The sequence below is a fragment of the Sander lucioperca genome, chromosome 4 (assembly GCF_008315115.2).
Source record: "Sander lucioperca isolate FBNREF2018 chromosome 4, SLUC_FBN_1.2, whole genome shotgun sequence".
NCBI lineage: Eukaryota > Metazoa > Chordata > Actinopteri > Perciformes > Percidae > Sander > Sander lucioperca.
This window is the reverse complement of record NC_050176.1, coordinates 28,879,504-28,900,085: the sequence shown is the minus strand read 5'-3', so window position 1 is coordinate 28,900,085 and position 20,582 is coordinate 28,879,504. Positions and strand designations below refer to the sequence as shown.

Sequence of the window (20,582 nt, the reverse complement as noted above, 5' to 3'; positions counted from 1 at the left end):
ATTCTCCCTGCTCTGGCGTTTCCGAGCCCCTAAACCGGGGACATTTGGAAACAGCCATGGGCGGAGTCTCCACGCTGCCTCCTGTATATGCCCAGTACACGAGAATGTTGATGAGATATGATGTTTGGGCGTGTTAGTTTAAACGGAGATTAGTTCTTCTACTGGAGATAAAAACACTTGTGTGCACGGAGATCGCTTTTGGCTCAAAACTCCGCTTAAAAACCAAAACGTAGCGATGTAAATGCAGCCTGAGGGACGGTTGGGAATGAGAACGCTGTCATTGGCTAAGGGCTTACACCCACGTGGGATCCAAAGGCTCTTTGTTGACACCCAGAAGCATCCCAACTATAGTACCGACTCTCAAAACTAAAAAAAAAAAATGTAAAAATGAGGAGAGAATACAGGTAGAGGGCAAGGTCTCTGCAGATAGAGACACCAGAGCTGCAATGTCTACGTGTCAATGTTTGTCAAATTCTCTGATGTCAGCTTGTTAAATGTCTGTTTTTCTAGTTTCTTCTCTCCTCTGTGACAGTAAACTGAATATCTTTGAGTTGTGGACAAAACAAGACATATAAAGACGTCATCTTGGGCTTGGGGAAACACTGATCCACATTTTTCACCATTCTCTGAAATTTTAGAGACCAAACAACTCATCCAAATCGAGAAAATAATCAACAGATTAATCTGCAATGAAAATAATCTTAAATTGCAGCCTTAAAAACTACTGTGTATTGATTACATATGTCTATGTCCATACAGGTTTTATTTCCTTACAGAATGGGGCTGACGTGAGGCATTTCTTTTTTTTAGGCACTTTTGTATTTTTAAGTCTGATTTCTTCAAAGCTTTTAAAAAAAAAATCAAGTTTAGTCTTCAGTCTTACACACACACACACATATGCAACAATTATTAAATGATTGTAATGTGATGTAAATATTGTAATTTGTACATGATATTTCTCATGACAATGTCACTATTTATCATGTGCTTAATTTAACTAAAAGTGTTCTTGGTTATGATGATATGGTGTGACCGTTTTAAGCAGAAAATTAGCCATGGCTAGAAATCTTAAATGCAGCACATCTGTGTACAGTGTTTGTGTAATTTATTATTATAAGTAATAAATTGAGTTTGGTTTACATGAAGCAGATTTTTCCTGGTAAACTTGTTTACTCCTTCTGTTGTTTGTTAACAATTTGGTCATTTTTTTCAGTAGACAAAAATATCTTGTTTTTTTGTTTTTTATAGATAAAGATTAAATAGATTTGATTCTGATGTTACCAATACAAATGACAGGTAAGCATTTGCTTTACATTCTTTTTCTTTTCATTTAAAGCACTTTTAGTTGCATTTTTTTTTTGTATGACACATTGTGGAGCAGCTCAACTAATTTAAAGAAATTAAAATAATGATTTGATAAAAAATATATCAGCTGTAACACCTGAACACATTAGAACGTTGCAGTTATGTAAGAGACTGTAAGAGAATGTACTGACTTACATTGTAAGTTAATAGCTTTCCAATGATATTTCACTGTTGCCGACTGCAGCGATCTCGTTTAATACTGGACCAATGTCAAAAATATTTCCTCTATAGTTTTAATTGTATCCGATACTAATGAGCTGTTGCAGAAACAAGCCCAGCGTGAAGCAATAAAGCAAAAGCTGTCAGATAAATGTAGTGCAGTAAACATTACAACATTTCCCTCTGAGGTACTGGAGTACAAGTATGAAGTAGCAGCAGGGGCGATTCTAGGATCAGACCTTTAGGGGGGCTCAGCCCCATGCAAAAGTGTTAATCTGCACAACCACCTCAACCAGAATCTAAGCTTTTCAATGATATTAGCGCCAGTTTCTGTGACAAATGGTTTGCGAGAAATATGAAATGTTATCATATTTGCATTCTGCATAAATCTCTGCACACCCATCGCTCTCTGTGAAATATCTCACAAACTCTTCACTCAACACATGCATCGGTACAACAGGCGGTTCCCGGGTAATCCGGTTTTGAAATTGCAACAAAAGTTCTACATGGTCTCCAACTTTGGGCCAAAATTAAAATGTATTCTCATGTAAACTATTTATGTCAGCACAGCCATTTTTGTAAATTGCTTAGCCAGTGTATACCACCATAATGGTTATTATATTGCCAGATTCCAGACAATCCCACTTACTTATATATATCCCACTTACAAATATGAATATATATTTCTACTGGTATGCTTCCATTAATGCAAAAATATGAAGAAAAAACTATTCCACCTGTGTGTGCATGGTTAAAATTCTGAAGTGCAAATTAGTTCAGGCTACAGCATAAATATTTCCATTCATAGATAAGAATAATCAAGTCTAACCTCTGAATTTCTTTTCAAAGTGCACCAGATTGATAGGGGGGCTTGTGCCCCAGTGCAGCTCTAGGTCTAGTGACGCCTCTGGGACAGTGTTCCCGTTTTTAAGTTTTACAAAGATAAAAACATTACCTGTTTTGGAGGTATTTACGCTTCTGAGCTGAAAATGTCCCCGGATTTTGTCTCAGAAATCTGGTCACCTTAGTCGAAACGGTTGAAATAGTTAGCTTAAAGTAATGGCTAAACGGCTGTAATAGTTAGCTTAAAGTAATGGAAAAATGGTTGAAATAGTTAGCTTAAAGTAATGTTAGTAGTAGGCTAGTAACTCAGTATGATTGCTGACCAAGCCAACCTTGACCGTTTAACAAGTGTAACAAATTAACAATATCCACTTTTATAGACTGAATAGTTATAGTTTGGAACATACATTGGGAATTAATGATTGGGGAAACTCAGACTGAAAAGGTTGGGAACCAGCGACTTAGACACTAGGGCTGCCCCCTCTTATAAAATGTGTCTTTAAGTCTATTATTCAGGCTTATTTATGCTAAATTACTTATTTCCAAGAAATCTAAGAGCTTATATCTTGTAAACACAAGATTTTAAGTATTGGAGTTTCATGATTCTTTGTGGAGAAACTCCAAGTTTTACAGATGGTAAATGAACTGCATTTATATTGCACAAACAGACACAAACAGCTAATTTGTAAAAGAAATTGTAAAAAAAAAAAGGTGCTTTTTCCACTGCTGCACATACATGTATTGTAAAGGAGAATTTACCTGAAAAACAGAATGAAGAGATTAAATGTGAAGTACAACAGGGACCTCTGGTGGACAAGTATGATGCTGACGTGACATCCAGAAAAAAAAGAAACTCAATCAGCTAGTTGATGAATTTCAGCTGTTCACACAGGGAAGGAAAACAGCAGTTTAACTGAAGCTGTGAGACTCAACTTGACTTCATTGTTTCACACATTTAAAGTAGTTTAACAGACCAAGTTTTGGTGAAAAAATGCCACCAAAGAATATATTTAGCTTTAAAAGCGTGCTGCTCGTATTTGGTATATTGTGGAAATTCAGTGACACACAGGTAAAGGCTGTGCAATAAGCTTGTTTTTATTTTAATACTTTAAAACATGGTGCAACATAATTGTGTGTGTTGTTTTATTGTGTTTGTAGGTGAACAGAGAAGAAGCCAACCAGCCTCCAGGTGAGACTCAACCTGAAGGTATTTTAAATGTGTGGCTTTACTCTTCTTTTCTCTGTGAGTTTAAGGACTGTGTGTGTGGGATTGAGTCAGAATAAACTACAGTGTGTGTGTGTGTTCATGGTGATGAAGGAACATGTCAGCCAGTGCAACAGTGTGTCTCTCTCTCTGTGTTTTTATGGCCCAGAGGAAGAAGACTTCACCGTATTCTTTAAAGGCATAGGCTACTGTAGCTGCCGGTCTGTTGCAGTAAAATAGGAAATATTACCTTTCTGATAGTTTCAGTAAAAAACATCTGAAAAACTCTAAGCTGCCTAAAAGTAGTATTCATGGCAGAGCTGTTATATTGGATTGCAGTTTCCTTGAACATTCAGAGAGATTTAAAACCAGTTCCTGAATGTTGAAACTCCAAAACCTTAAAACTACATTGTGTAACAATTTCTCCCATCTAGTGGTGAAATTGTATATGACAACCAACTGAATATTACTACAGGGCAGCAGTTTTCAGATTACATTATGTGCTTACATAATTGCAAAAGGGTTCTCGACTGTTGTAGAAAGAAGTGGCTGATCTTTAATGCAATATCTACATTGCCCATTATCAGCAACCGTTCATCCAATGTTCCAAAGGCGCATTGTGTTTACTAATCTGATATCATTTAAAAAGGCTAACTGAGAAAACATTGGAGAACCCTTTTGCAATTATTACATTACATTATGTAAGCACATAAAGTAATCTGAAAACTGCTGCCCTGATTAAAAAAACAATGCAATTGATCTCAGTTGGTATTCTGTCTATAATGGAGTGGAATGGAAATTTCTATGTGACCCCAAACTTTTGACCGGTAGTATACGTCTGTACATACTTTCGTTATTTTTTTACCTTAAGTCTTGAATATTTGTTCTTGTGTTCAATCCTATTTATTATTTCTTGTATATTCTATATGTGTGCTGTGTGTCTTATATATTTTGCTGCTGTAGCCCTGAAATTTAACAAAGTCTATCTAATCTCAGATGGACCCAGAGGTGACGGCAATGCCTTCTACGCCCTGCGGAGCTGCCAGCAGCTGCTGCAGAGCGATGCCGGCGAGTTCTTCTCCCCGGATTACCTGTGCTCCAACCCGCCGCTGTGGTGCAACTGGACCATCCAGGTGGACCCGGCAAAGAGGATCCATCTCGACCTGGAGGACCTGACCCCCGTCGACACCTGCCACCTCAAAGAGGACCAAGTCCACTTGGACGAGCCCATTGGACATTTAAAGGCTCACAAAGTCCTACAGAAGTGCTGGCGGGAGGCCAAGTACACGTCCTCGTCCAACACTCTGTATGTGGTGCAGCTGATTGGCGGCTGGCCCAGCTCGCCCTACAGGGGCTTCTACGGCCGCTACAAGGCCTTTGGACCCCCGGTGGTTTACAACCCGCAGGAGGGATTCCCAAACAGGGAGTCAGAACCATCTCCTGGAATCCCGGACTTCAATGAACGTGTTAAGAACGGTGAACAGCTGGAGTCAGAGCACCCGTCGCCGGCTAGTTCTGATCTTACGTATGATTATTTTAGTCCATCTTCAGACGGGACGGAGCCCGAGGAGGCCGTAGACACTGAGGTGGGTGGATCATAGTCTTGCATTGGTCATATAAGCATAAGGTCTGGCTTCACCACACATACATTCAGGGATATGAGGAAAAAACGCAGCGATGGTGGCTCTGCAAAATAGTCTCAGGAACGCCACATACAATATTAAATTAACTGTTGACACAATACAGTAACGTGAGCTATTTAAATTAGTTTATACGTGGTTAAATCTTGTTTGCTCATACCAGTTTATTGCCGTGTGTACTTTTTAAGGTCCCAAGGCATTGAAATTTCACTTTGAGTTTTTTTTAACATTAATGTGAGTTCCCCTAGCCTGCCTATGGTCCCCCTAGTGGCTAGAAATGGTGACAGGTGTAAACCGAGCCCTGGGTATCCTGCTCTGCCTTTGAGAAAATGAAAGCTCAGATGGTCCGATCTGGAATCTTCCCTTTATGACGTCATAAGGGGAAAGGTTACCTCCCCTTTCTCTGCTTTGTCCGGCCAGAGAATTTGGCCCCCCCATGAGAGAGAGAGAGACATCATGGCTTGAAAACAAGCAAAGTGTCAGTTGGTCAAGGCCACACCCCCACCCTCCACCTTGCCCCCCCTCTCTCCTCCTCAATAGCATTTAAAGCTACAGACACAGAAATGGCACATCCTAAGGAAAGCTCATTGTGGGACTGGCTCTAGTGGCTGTAATTCTGCACCAAGGCTGAATTTAGGGAAAGAGACTTCAGATACAGTATTAGGGGACCACTAAGGTCTATATAAAAGAGACTTCAGATACAGTATTAGGGGACCACTAAGGCCTATATAAAAGAGACTTCAGATACAGTATTAGGGGACCACTAAGGCCTATATCAAAACATCCAAAAAGCAGCATGTCATAGGACCTTTAAGAATGTAAAAGTATTTCTACACTGTGCTATTGCTACTTTTACTTAAGTAAAAGATTTAAGTTCTTCTTCCACCTGTGACTGCTGCCACCCCGACCCTGCACCACAGCCCAGGCTACACTAATAGAAATACGGAGAGTTCCTCCAACTCAATGCAAACAAATTGTAAAACTATAAATGGTATATATATATATATATATATATATATATATATATATATATATATATATATATATATATATATATATATGAGCCAATCTTTGCCTGGACTTTTGCATTATTGACTTTGTTTAATCTAATAAATCACATCCATGTTCACCTTTTTTCTAAAAGTATTTATTTGCATTTTGTTATTCTCTGAGAAATTCTTCCACTCTGTATTTACACTCAGGTGGATGAAAACCACCATCCAGTCTCGGCATCCACACAGGGGACCTCTCGATCGGGAAGAGGTGCCTCTAAAACCCCTTCACGCCAGTCTGACTCAGCCGTCCCTCCTGCATCTTCACAGCAGCAACGCAGCGGTCAGAGCCAGGAGCCGCTCAAACCCGCCACGAACAGCCCGGCTGCTAATGTGGAAGAAGCTTCGACACATCCAGAGAGAGCTTCGACACATCCAGAGAGAGCTTCGACGCATCTAGAGAAAGCCTCGTCAGATCCAAAAGAAGCTGTACGTGCAGAGGAAGAGAGGCTGTCGGAGGAAGAAAGGCTTTTGGTGGAGGAAATGCCAAACCGGCTTCCTTCTCTCTCTGAAGCAGCAGAACCAGAGGAGACTGAGCCGGCTCTTCCTCAGCCCAACATGGTGGAGCCGCTGTCGGACCACCGAGGAAACCGTGAGTCCATTTGTTTTACATTCAGTCACCGAGATGTTTTACATGAGCTTTTAATGTATGCTCAAAAGTACTGTCGGATAACTGTTGTGCGTGTAACTTAAAATGTCCTTCTGGTTTTTTTTTTTTTTTTACATCTGCCAGATTTTTAAAATGGATTCAATTTTATTTATAGTATCAAATCATAACAGTTATCTCAGGACACTTTACAGATAGAGTAGGTCTAGACCACACTCTATAATTTACAAAGACCCAACAATTCTAGTAATTTCCCCAAGAGCAAGCATTTAGTGTGACAGCGGCGAGGAAAAACTCCCTTTTAGGACGAAACCTCAGACAGACCCAGGCTCTTGGTAGGCGGTGTCTGACGGTGCCGGTTGGGGGTGTGATGAACAATGGCAATAACAGTCACAATAAAGATAATATATCGATAAAATGGATGAAATGGATCTAGTCATAGTTCAATTATTTTTATTGTGACTATAAGTACCACGGCGCATCATGTCAACTGCTATCATTATTATGAATCATATTTCTGTATATCGGTATCGGTGTCTCTGTGTCCCAACTGGCAGATGGCCGCCAACCAAGAGTCAGGGTCTGTCAGAGGTTTTGGCCTGTAAAAAGCAAGTTTTTCCTCGCCACTGTTGCACCAAATGCTTGCTCGTGGAAAATTGTTGAACCTCTGTAAATTACAGAGTGGTCTAGACATAGTCTGGCTATCACCAGACCAAGCTCAATATTTTAAGATTGAACATTAGTCTGGAGAGTCTGCTCTGTATTTTCTACTGCACAAGAGGCGTGATCAACGGGCATAGTTCACATGACTCTGTACGCTATTGGATAGTCCTTCAACCAATCAGACCAACGATCCGAGTGACGTACTTTGCAGAGCGGTGACATGAGCGCAACAATGGGGTTTGATCTGAGCTCCATTCTTTTGGCCACCAGCGGGGCTAGCTGGTAAATTAGGCTTTTACCAAAAGCTGGTCGGTAGTAAGGCAAACACATCCTTCTTTTGTAGGAATTGTTCCAGTGCAAGTTTCTGTTCCCTTTTCAGAGAAAACTTGCTTTTGAAATCTTTTAAAACAGCAGCGACAGCGGCATCAACGGGTTGCTGCACTTCGGTGGCCGCCATGTTGAATGTAAACAAAAAGCTGCTTGCCGTTGATTCTCTATTGTCATCGTGTTAAACCAGCCAATAGCGCGCCAGGTGGATAAGCCAGTTTGTTATTGGTCCCCACAGATTTGTAACAGAAGCAGGAGAGCTAAATGTAAAGGTTTCCAGCCTGAGCTGCAGGGAGAAATCAAATCACCGGCAGATGGGGCTGGGTTTACCCAGTCTAGTCTAGACCTACTCTACCAGTAAAGTGTCCTGAGATAACTGTTGTGATTTGACATGCTAAATCAAATTGAATTGATAAAAAAACTTTACTGCCCGATGGTTAAACACGAGGCAAATTGTCTGAGAAGGATATAAAGCTAAAAGATGGAATGATCAATCAATCCAACACTATTCATAACAATAGATCATTTATTAGTCGATTTATATTTTGTATTAATCTGCATCTGCAATGTAACTAAATCTGTTTGACTTTGTGTTTCTCTTGTAGTCCACATCAGAAATCACTCTGAAGTTCCACATCTTCCTGGCGGTGAGTATCGGACTGATGAACTGTGTCGTTGGGATCAAATTTAATTTGATTGTATTTCCTGTTTTGACTCGGATCAAACGTAAGATATATTTATCTGCACGGTGTCAAAGTGTCCGACTGTAGTGAACACTGTGCAGCTTGCTTTAGCATTATCGCGCTGTTGGCGCTACGTTTGGGTCCTTCCACAGATCACCTGTTTGAAGTGACGGTTGAAGTGAAATTCATTCTGGATGTAAAGGAGTCCTGGGACAACATGTTCCTATCACTGCTGCCGTCGGTAAAAGAGTTGGTATGTTGACGACAACAAAGCAAATACGTTGAAGGTGCTCCGTGTAGAGCGTTTGTGAAGCATCACAAAATGATTTGTGTTTCTGTAGATCAGCAAGCAGCTGAAGCCTCTGCATATGCCGCTGTCCATAAAGACTAAAAGAAAAAAAAGGTTGGTACACAACAGACTCCTAAAACTGCTGAAACATTTAACTTTAAAGGAACACGCCAACTTATTGAGACTTTAACGTATTTACCGTATCACCCAGAGTTAGATAAGTCCATACGTACCCTTCTCATCTCCGTGCGTGTCGTAACTCTGTCTGACGCACCCACCGCTAGCCTAGCTTAGCACAGATCCTGGAGGTAACCGGCTCCATCTAGCCTAGCTTAGCACAGATCCTGGAGGTAACCGGCTCCATCTAGCCTAGCTTAGCACAGATCCTGGAGGTAACCGGCTCCATCTAGCCTAGCTTAGCACAGATCCTGGAGGTAACCGGCTCCATCTAGCCTAGCTTAGCACAGACCCTGAGGTAACCAGCTCCATCTAGCCTACTGCTCCCAATAAGTGACAAAATAACGCTAACATGTTCCTGTTTACAGGTTGTGATTTGTATAGTCACAGCATGTACAAGTAACAAGGTCACATGAGACACAGCCATCTTCTAACCGTATACATACTGGGAACTATATTCTCAGAAGGTGAAGCACTGCTACTTCTGCTACTTGGGCGGAGTGATTTGCTCGCAGCACCTGAGAAGCTCCGTGGTGAGGAACAGAGACTAACAACGGTGCTTTTCAGGTATTGCGCTAATCACTCCGCCCAAGTAGCAGTGCTTCGCCTTTCTGAGAATATAGTTCCCAGTATGTATACAGTTAGATGGCTGTGTCTCATATGACCTTATTTGTACACGCTGTGACTATACAAATCACAACCTGTAAACAGGAACATGTTGGCGTTATTTTGTCACTTATTGGGAGCAGTAGGCTAGATGGAGCCGGTTACCTCCAGGATCTGTGCTAAGCTAGGCTAGATGGAGCCAGTTACCTCCAGGATCTGTGCTAAGCTAGGCTAGATGGAGCCGGTTACCTCCAGGATCTGTGCTAAGCTAGGCTAGTGGTGGGGGCGTCAGACAGAGTTACGACACGCACGGAGATGAGAAGGGTATGTATGGACTTATCTAACTCTGGGGGATACGGGGAATAAGACAGTCCCAATAAGTCGGCGTGTTCCTTTTTTAAAGAGAGCACTCAAAGTTTAACCTGTGCAGGCAGAAAGAAATCAAAGTCCACTAAAGTCTCAAGTCTCTTGATTGCATCCTTGTTTCCTTCACTTTCATAGAGCTGCACAGATTAGTTGTCGACTATTAAAAAATTGCCAGCTTTTTGATAGTCAGTTTTTTCTTTTTACAAATTCTCTGATGTCAGCTTGTTAAATGTGAATATCGTTCTAGTTTCTTCTCTCCTCTGAGACAGTAATCTGAATATCTTTGAGTTGTGGACAAAACGAGACATTTGAGGACGTCATCTTGGGCTTTTTGGGAAACACTGATCCACATGTTAGAGAACAAAACAACTAATCGATTATTCAAGAAAATAATCTGTGCGTTAATCGACAATGAAAAGAGTGGTTGGTTGCAGCTCTACACTCGCATCTTAGTTCCTCTCAAAGATGTGAAGAGATACAAGAAAAAAGGAAACCTGTTTTTGTTAAATGAGAAACGAGGCTTTTTTTTCTCGTTAAGTGAAGCAACATCAATTTTTAGCGTAAATGTTTTGGAAAACGATTGTATAAAATGGCTCAAAAAAGAAAACGATATTAACTCAAGGGGCACTTACTGTGTGTGTGTGTGTGTGTGTGTGTGTATAGACTGAGTGCAGGAGGGCTGTACATCATCTGGCTGCAGATTGGACAGGGGCCGGAGTATCTGCAGGTCCACCAGACCGTCCACTCCAACCTGCACGGCCTCGCTGCCATGGCCGTCGGCGGCAGCCAATGGGAAGCTGTGATCTCCTCGGTGTCGATTGCAGGTACAGCACGGGGGCCGAGCCTTCAGTGTGACACAGAAAATGTGGAGTTGTCTCTTCCTCCACAGCGCTGCGGAGGAAGGTCTGGCTAGTCCACACAGCATTCTGGGGTGGGAGAAAAACATGCTCTGGTTATTGACATTTCTTTAAACCAATCACAATCGTCTTGGGCGGCGCTAAGTGCCGTACGGAGTCACGGTGCCGCTGCAAAACAGCCTCGGGAAGGAACTTGTTTTGGTGGAACATGTGTACATTGAGTTTTCTGTTGCACGACTAAAACTACTTTTCAGATTGGACAGATAGTTTAGCTAGCTGTCTGGATTTACCCTGCAGAGATCTGAGGAGCAGTTAACCATAGTCCTCAGAAATCCACCGGAGGTTAGAACGCCAACACAAAGAAAGAGGAAGGTGACGGACATCCGGCCGAAAAAAGGACATCCGGTGGAATTTCCAGCAGCAACAGAGCAATCCCGAAAGTGGAACGTCGTGGCTATAGACTAATTTGGAGATACTTAGCAATGACCTCGCACCTATGTTATGATCGGTGGTGATGGTATGAATGCATCAATTCCTCAACACACAGCAAACTTTTCTCCAATTAAATTTAGTTTATAGTACTGTGGACAGTTCCCCCTTAATTCACTGTGTAGTAAAAGATGCAGCTTTAGCCTCTACAGCTAATTATGGCCAGCTGACAATACGCATCCTAAAGTACACAAGCTGCATGTCATTCCCCCTCGCTCTCCCCTTTCATGTCTTTATCTGTCCTATAAAAATAAAGGCCCAAAATGCCCCAAAAACCCAGAGCGTTTTTTTTTTTTTTTCCCTCCTATCCCAGAATGCATCTGTGCTGTAGCCATAACTTCCTACACAGATCTGTGGGTATAGAACTGGCAATGCGAGTCAGGAGTCCTCTCTGTCTTACTTTCTGTGTGTGTGTTTCAGATGTAAACGAGTGCGGGACCCAGATGGTGCTGTGTGACGTTAACGCATACTGTGTGAACCGGTTTGGTTCGTACTCGTGCCACTGCAGGCCGGGCTTCCGGGACGAGTCCCGCCTGGGGTCGGGAGGGACTGCTTGTGTTGATGAGAAGCCTGCAGGTTAATTTTTTGTGATTTAACTATTTTACCAACATACAATTTGCAACATGAGCCATCTCACAAGCCCACTCCCGGATTGACGGCACCCCTTCATTCTTCCATCCTCATTAAACTAGTCTGGACCCAGCTTCTTATGTGCTTATCCATCCCGCTTAGGACTGACCCATCTCCCAGTGCAAATAATCTTGGCTAATAGAACCCTGGTCCCTGCAGTCCCACATAGGTTATCATGTATCACGGTCCAAAATTCCTGGACCTTATCACAGGACCATAGGACATGAAGTAGTTGGCCGTCCTCTGTCTTACATTTCCAACAATTTGGTGTGTCTTTCAGACCAACTCTAAACAATCTGGAGGGAGTCCAATAGCAGCGGTACATAATTTTGAACTGGATGAGGTGCACCCTCACATCACGTGACATAGTTTTAGTATTCCTAAAGATTCTGTCTCACCCTAGCTCAATCTCGCAAGCAGCCTGCAGGTTAACTAAACTCTCGGCCACGCTGCTTTTATTTAAGATAAACCAAACGGAACAACCCCCAGAGGTGACTAGGGTTGGTGCTAATACGGCACCGGTGCCTTAAAGCTACATTGTGTAAGAATTTCTCCCATCTAGAGGTGAAATTGTATATGACAACCAACTGAATATTACTTTCTAGCCCCTCCCATTCCAATCGCGTTTTAATTGCTATGGTGGCCAAACCCGAAATTAGCTCTTAGTATCTCCATCGTTTACACGCAGCTGTTCTAGCCACTTCAGTATTAACTTTGGTCTTGTTGCTTTGCCTGTCGCGTTGTCGTTATAATTCTCTTTTTCACTTCTCTGGCGAATAATCTCCCCCTGGCATTCGTCACGGTGCCACTGAGTGTAAAAGGGCGAAAGGCAGAGGTATTTCCCTCTTTGGCTAATGTATTTTAAAGATGGAGGCACAACATGCCGGCCGTCATTCGAGCGATTCGCCTGTATGCATTGTGAATGATTCTAAATGGCAGATTCTACGCTTACGAGAATACTTTGATTAGTTGGTGGAAGTAATTACACATGAATGAGCACATATTTGTGGAAGAACAAAGGGGTTTTTGCTAAGAATCAACAAAAGAAATGTCACAATGTAGGTTTAACAACCAGTATCTACCAGACCAAATAGCAACGCGGATTTCAGTGCCTCATTTCAGTGCCACTTAAATGCCTGCACTTCTCTCTGACGCTCCGAAACGGACTGCATGTGACGCTAGTTACCACTACACTTGGCAGCAGGTAACGTTAGTCTACCGTTAGCTAGCAGCTGGAGTAAACACGGTTAAAATGCTGCCAGCTAAATGGGTTTAAAGTGTGACTGTTTGACTGTAGAGGATTCCGATGTTGGGTGACGGCACTTCTTGTTGACGTTCAAAGTATTGTCAAACTAAACGGAGGCTAGCTCGCCCCTCCCTCCTCCTCATCCCGTCCCCTCCCTTTAGTTTTCATGCTCCACATATCTGGAAAAGACTCCCAGAAAACTGCAGTTCTGCCGCAACTCTGTTCTTTTAAATCAAGGCTGAAGACCTTTCTTTTTGATGTTGCCTTTCTTTAAATAACTGTTCATTTCTTATACTGAAGTTGCATTGTTGACACTGTATGACAATCTATATAAGCATATAAAGAGAAATTCCTATTTTATCTGCTTTTATATATTTCACTTTATTTTCTAGCAGTTTAACTTATATTTAACTGCTCTTCAATGTTTCATTTCTTATACTGCACTGTAACTTTTATTCTTGTATTTTATTCGTTTTAAATTTTTTAATCTGTTTTCATGTAAAGCACTTTGACTTGCCCTGTTGCTGAAATGTGCTATACAAATAAAGCTGCCTTGCCTTCTGTGCACTAACCCCCCAACCCCCACTCCCCAAATCCTTCTTGTCGGTTATTGGCTGGAACGCTGGAAGAAGTTTGTTTTGTTTAGTGGTGTAGGTTGGCCAGTTTGTTTTTGTTGCCGTTTGTGGAGCCTGGGCTGTCTACAGAGACCGCGTTTTTTTTACAGTGTGTTCAGGGGACAGGCAGCTAGTGGATAGTGAGATGTTTTTTTACAGTGTGTTCAGGGGACAGGCAGCTAGCGGATAGTGAGATGTTTTTTTACAGTGTGTTCAGGGGACAGGCAGCTAGCGGATAGTGAGATGTTTTTTTACAGTGTGTTCAGGGGACAGGCAGCTAGCGGCTAGTGAGATGTTTTTTTACACTGTGTTCAGGGGACAGGCAGCTAGCGGATAGTGAGATGTTTTTTTACAGTGTGTTCAGGGGACAGGCAGCTAGCGGATAGTGAGATGTTTTTTACAGTGTGTTCAGGGGACAGGCAGCTAGCGGATAGTGAGATGTTTTTTACAGTGTGTTCAGGGGACAGGCAGCTCGCGGATAGTAAGATGTTTGCTGTATGTGACAAAAAAAGTTGTAGCCTAAAAAACGTGTGACAATCGCTTAAAGCCTGTCGTTTTGTGCTCTTTCATTTTTTTATTTTTATATATAAACTTATGTTGTCCGCCTGCAGGTTGCAGCTCGGACCTGTCGCCTGAGACGAAGGGCGTCTACGGGCTTTTCTTCCTGCTCAGCTCGCTCATTCTGCTGCTGTTGGCGGCGGCCGGCCTGCTGTACCACCGGCACCGCCGCGGGGCCTTCCTGGTCCGGTGCCACAGCAGCGGCAGCAGCATCGCTCCTCCGGACCCCAACAACAACAACCACCACCACCGCTGCCATCACCGCCATCACCATGACGACACCTACTCCAGCCCCCCGGACTCTGACCTGCCCCCGCCCCCTCCACCAGCCCGGAGCTTCAGGGAGGGCTGGCCCCCGGCGAAGGAGCGCAGCCCGGCCCTGGACCTGCAACTGCTACGCTTCAGCCAGCTGCTGCGGCCCGACGCCTACACAGAGCCGCAGGAGGGCGGGAAGAAGTGAACGCAGTGATAACAGAGAATCTGAACTCGTTGAAAACCTCTTTTCAGTTAGTTTCATTTGTCAGATATTCAGTTTGAAATAAAATTGCAACACAACAGCATTTGCTTGCTGTCTTGACATTTTTCTTGCCCCAAACGACAACAGAAAATAGAATAGAATGTCTTTTATTGTCACTATACACACGTACAATGAGATTAAAAGCAACTCCTTTCCCAGTGCCAACATGTACGTAAAAAAATAAGTGCAGGAAAGGAGGGGGGGGGGGTGTAAGGTGCACAGTTGAGACTAAGTTAAGTGTTTTATATACAGTGTGATATGCAGTGTGGGTTATTGCACATTATTTGTATATTGCCCAGTATTGGTGATCAAATTCAGTGAGTATTAGATACTGTGAGACAATGAGAGTAATGATATTGCACAATATACAGATATTGCACAGTAATGGAATTGCACAGTATTATCAATAGTATTAAATATTATATGTATCATAATAATATATCATAAAACTGCTAAATAAGTCACCATGCCAGGGTTTTTAAAACTGTCTGGAAAGCAGGAGTGCAAAACTGTGTGTTCTGCTGCTGAACTTGGACTTTTAGAACTACAAATGTGCATTAACCCCCACAAGGGGAAGGCTACAGTACTGTAATGTTAAAATACAAATTTAAGCTGCTCTAGTCTGAATCAATTGAAGTACATTTCCAGGATAAAGCCACGCCTTCCTCTCTCTGTGTGTTGCTGTTCTCAAACTCTGTTCCGTTTGGGGAAACGACAAGCTACACGCTGTAGAAATTATTGAAGAAAATTTGAATCGTGCAACAATGACAACAACATGCCTGCTTGGTTCTTTGCCGGAATAATTGTAATGATTTACAAAGAATAAAAACGGTGGCAACAGCGTCAAAAAAAGCTTTGAAGCATGAATATTTACCTCCACCATCAATTCCAAGTATTCCTATTGGCTTGAAATTTTACATTTGCGTTTGCATGAACTGGGGTAGACGCTCCATATTCATGCTCCATCTTAAAATACGTTAGCCGGTAAGGGACATACAGGACATACTGCTCCGCCTTTCGCGTTTTCGCTGTCATATGATAAACTCACAGCTGCTGCTAATGCTGCTAATGGGTATCGTAGCTTCCCGGCCCCGGCAAGGAAACATGGAGGACCACACATATTCAAAATCCAAATTTCAGGAAAAGAGCAAGAGACCGGCTTTTTGAAGTGTGAAGGCTACCGTAGCTGTAATACGTACTTTGAACTGCGTGACGCGACAGAGTTGATTGCGATATATGATCTCAACGCTAGATGGGAGAAATTCCCACACATTGGAGCTTTTAAAGCATTTTGTATTTAATGGTCTAATCATTTCAGCTGAACTTGTAGGCCATTGTATTTTTGGTTAGTTAAATTTATTATAAAACATCAGATTTTATAAACTACATGTGTTCTGTGTGCAGGAATCTGAATGTGTAAAGTAACTAGTAACTAAAGCTGTCAGATGAATGTAGTGGAGTAAAAAGTACAATATTTCTCTCTGAAATGTAGCGCAGTAGAAGTAGAAAGTGGCCTGAAAAGACAAGTACAAGAAGCTCAATATTTTTTACTTAAGTACTTGAGTAAATGTACTTAGTTACATTCCGCCACTGCCAGCAGGCCACCCTGGCCTGTTGTGGCCACCCTGCGTCAGTGTGTGCGTGTGTGTGTGTGTGCAAGGAATGAAGTGTAGTCTGCGCTGGCCCACCTAGTCCAAACCACTTTAATAGGCTTACAGCAGCTAATCCAGGCCGGTGTGCCATCACATGGCCAGTCTGCTGATCTTACTCTGCTTTATTACGCCGTACTTGTTCCTTCAGCCTTTTCTCTGCTGAAAAACAAACAAACAAGGCTTTTCTTTCACCATCTACATTTCCTTCATGCCTCCACCCTCACAGGAGTGTTACAGCTCAGACAATCAACAATACAGATAAGATATACACACAGATATGTTTAAGATGAAAAAACTTTATTGTCACCAAGAAATTTTGCTTGGGCAATAGTTCTACACAATGCAATCAACTTAAAACGAATCGTAGACAACAGGACAGTACAGTGGTACACCAAAGACCGTAATAAACTAAAAATGCTGTGTGAGATAAAATATATAAATACATAGGCATCATAAATGCCTAAAAGAGATGATTAGTGAAGTGAAAACAGATGTGTGGATTTGGCAGTGCAACGGGGCATTCAGCTCGATGAGGGACAGAGTGTACAGTCATGGGACAAATAAACTCAGACAATTAAATTAATATAAAAATAAAAGTGATTAACAAAACCCAACAATGATATAAGATAGCAATAATAATAAAAAAAACACATAAAACAGTGTTAGAAGACTTCTTGCTGTCCACGGCGTGAGGAGGGGGTGGTCCACGCTCAGCCTCCTTCCTCTGCTGGCAGTCGGAGGTCAAGGAGGGCGCTCCTCCTTCGATGCTCCCACGCTGAGCGTCACCTGCCAGGCAGCATCCTCCTCCCATAATCCCCTGCTCCCCCCCAGCTCTTGTTCCTGTCACTTATCCATGAAGGATGCCTACCTGCCCAGGGACTTTGAGAAGGATATACTGTAGCAATTGTGCTAAAACCTGGTACAATGCATCTCTCATGTTAACCCTTGTGTTGTCACATTTGACCCATTTTCAAAGTTCTTTACATCAGAAATGTAGGTTTCTTACAACCAAATTGCCTAAAAATAACATGGATGCATGATGTATGTTGTATGGAACCCATATAACAATCTTCGCAGGTACAATGAATGATTACTTTCATTGAATTTGGGGTGTTTTATTACATTTTATAGCATTTTATTTTTCAAAACAGTATATCCTGACTAAAGTTTGATATAAAACAGTCTGTGATTCATTCAATATACTCTGATCTTAACTATTAGTCAAAACAATTCATAATTTCAGCTTTTTTTAACTTAAAAATTAAGTATAATGTCATTTAAATTAGGTTTAATAGCCATGAATTAAAAAAAAAAAAAAAAGCGTTGAGAAAATTGTCAAAAACGTGAAGTGCGTGAAGTGTCAAAAACATTGTAAAAAAAGTTTGTTATCAGTTTTGACCCGGAAGGACAACAAATTCATGGTGGACGGGAAGACAACTCAAGCAATTATTACAACTAAAATTACAACTTATATTTAGGTCTATAGTGGCGGCGCCCTCTAGTAGTCGTAGTAACTTGTCCGTGCTTTTATCTTCAGTAGACTAGACTACTGTAACGGAGTCTTCACAGGTCTCCCTAAAAAATCAATCAGACAGCTGCAGCTGATTCAGAACGCTGCTGCTTGAGTCCTCACTAAGACCAAGAAAGTGGATCACATCACTCCAGTACTGAAGTCTCTACACTGGCTTCCTGTGCCTCAAAGAATTGATTTCAAAATACTTTTGCTGGTTTATAAATCACTAAACGGTTTAGGGCCAAAATACATTTCTGATCTGCTGCTACAGTATGACCCACCCAGACCTCTCAGGTCGTCTGGGACAGGTCTGCTTTCTGTCCCCAGAAAAAGGCGTCTTTCAGCGTGTTTGTGTAACGCACCGGGGAGAGCAGCAGTTAGAGAGGATTTAGAGAGTAGTATGTAAGGAGGTTGGTTGGGGGGGTGGATGGGTCAAACACAGGACTTTCACCCAGGAGAGCGGGGTTCACGGGTTAGGGTTAGGGTTTCTAAACTAACAACCCAGAGATCTGACGGTTGTTGTAGGTCTTTCAGGTCTCTCTTTGTCCTGTTGTCTCCATCAGCAGTGTGTGTTGTGGACCACAGAGGCTGAAGAGCAGCGATCTGCTCCGTTAGAGCCACATGAACGCCACACAGACAGAAGGACCGGTCGCCAAAGCGTCGGAGCCTAATGAGGACCTGCTGAACCTGCAGCAGCAGCAGCAGTGTGGGTGGCCAACAGGCCTCTGTTCAGCTTTACATGTTACTTTTACTCAAAGGCTTAATATGTAGCCTATTTATGAACCAATAATCCAACATCATAGGCAGTTATATCTGGCACACCTGGGTGGCCACAAATAACTGCAACTATAGCAGCTGAAAGTGACCTCAGATTAGAATGTGTATGGCAATTACGGACAAAGACACACAGGTAAGTAGTAAAGTAAGTAGGCTAAGGAGAAAATTTGTCACCAATAAGTCACCATGCCAGGGTTTTTAAAACACGTGCTGTCTGGAAAGCAGGAGTGCAAAACTAAGTGTATTCTGCTACTGAACTTGGACTTATAGAACTACAAATGTGCATTTACCCCACAAGGGGAAGGCTACAGTACTGTTTTGAAGTGAAGTATTCGGAGGGACACGTCCAATTATCAAGAATTTTCTCCGTTTTTCCTACACCGTGGAGGCATGCAATTTTTCTTCAAGAATTCAAGGCAAGACTCTCATGAACGGGTCTGTATGATTTTGTACGAAAATGTATGCACAACAAAACGTATGATATCCTACGAAATTAGGAGACCGTCGGCCGGTCACGTGACGCCGGGTGGTCCGTGATGCAGGCTGGCTACGAGCTCCATGACGCCGAGCGGCAGTGGATAGTTGTTTAAGCCGCTACAGAGCTTCGTGACGCCGGCTACAGACCTCCGTTGTATCAGCGGTAGTTGGTGGTTCAGTTATCCGAAAACAGGTGACTTTGAGCTGGGTACGGAGCACCGCGAGCTGCCAGTCGTTCTGGCGGACATTACGGTTACATTTAGTCCACAAAATATAACGTGTGTGTATGTGTGTGTGTCTGTGAGTCCAGTGAGGTGTACATTTTGGAGATAGGCTGCACCTTTGATTCCAGCATGTAGGAGGCTTTCTACACCAAGGTAGTTAAATACCAACCCCTCCTAAACACCATCTCAGAACTAGGCTATAGGTGCAGATTACTCGTTTTCATATTTGGTAGCCTAGGACACACACACAGGTTGGTAAGAAGGCAGCAACAACTTGGGATGGCCAAAAAGAGGGCTAAACACCTTGCAAAGTACTGTGCCATATCTGCTATTATTGGCAGCCGCCACATATGGCGGAGACGTTGCTACTTATACCCTTAAGAACTGAGTATTGTGCTTATTAAGTGATATTGGGAAGACTTGCTGCATGGACATAAATAAATGGTTAAAATGCGTGTGTGTGTTTGTGTGTGTGTGTGTGTGTGTGTGTCTGTTTGGCCTGTTCTGTCGGAACAGCTGAGGATCGCTGAGCTTGCATCTCCCATCAGGCTGAGCTGGTCAGTAATCCCATCAGTGTTTAATAACCTGATCCGAGTGTTATGGCTTCATTATTTTAGAGGAATCAGGCTCTGGGTTTCTGGAATTGGCTCCCCGGTAATTTATTTTTCTATTAGCGGAGCCGTGTGAAGTATGATTGGGCGGCGAGGTGCAGGTTGGTGGAGGAGCTGCTCGGCCTGATAAGAGGATGGCCAGAGATCGTGCTCAGCACTGCGACACTCTGCAGTGATTGGGGGGGAAGATATGAAGCTGAGGACTGACCGGTGCACCGACCCTACAGCCGCTTACAGTTCCCTCAGACACCCTGAGACCAGCAGGAAAATGTCAACTCAGCTTTTAAAAGAAAAGTATTTAACCATTTAATTCTCTACAATACCAATAAAAACTGGAATTCAAACAAAAACATTGAGGCAGAGGATTTAAAGCATGGGTGGCAAACTCAATTTCACTATTGGCTACATGCTTTTAAGACAAATATCTTTGACTGTA

General features: G+C 42.5%; 1 protein-coding gene across 2 annotated transcripts; it reads left to right on the top strand.

Annotated features, from left to right (window-relative positions):
• The first annotated feature begins 3,227 nt into the window (after positions 1-3,227).
• Positions 3,228-14,935, top strand: zgc:66455 (uncharacterized protein LOC393502 homolog). 2 transcript variants are annotated; one of them, XM_031302686.2, is made up of 10 exons: positions 3,228-3,436; positions 3,526-3,556; positions 4,568-5,157; positions 6,414-6,855; positions 8,466-8,507; positions 8,696-8,796; positions 8,885-8,946; positions 10,645-10,805; positions 11,748-11,903; positions 14,429-14,935. In XM_031302686.2, the coding sequence occupies exons 1-10, from the start codon at positions 3,359-3,361 to the stop codon at positions 14,833-14,835; spliced, it is 2,070 nt and encodes a 689-aa protein (XP_031158546.1). In that variant the 5' UTR covers positions 3,228-3,358; the 3' UTR covers positions 14,836-14,935. The 2 variants fall into 2 exon arrangements, with proteins under 2 accessions (XP_031158546.1, XP_031158545.1); XM_031302685.2 differs by having other exon boundaries at positions 3,526-3,574.
• The last annotated feature ends 5,647 nt before the right edge of the window (positions 14,936-20,582 follow it).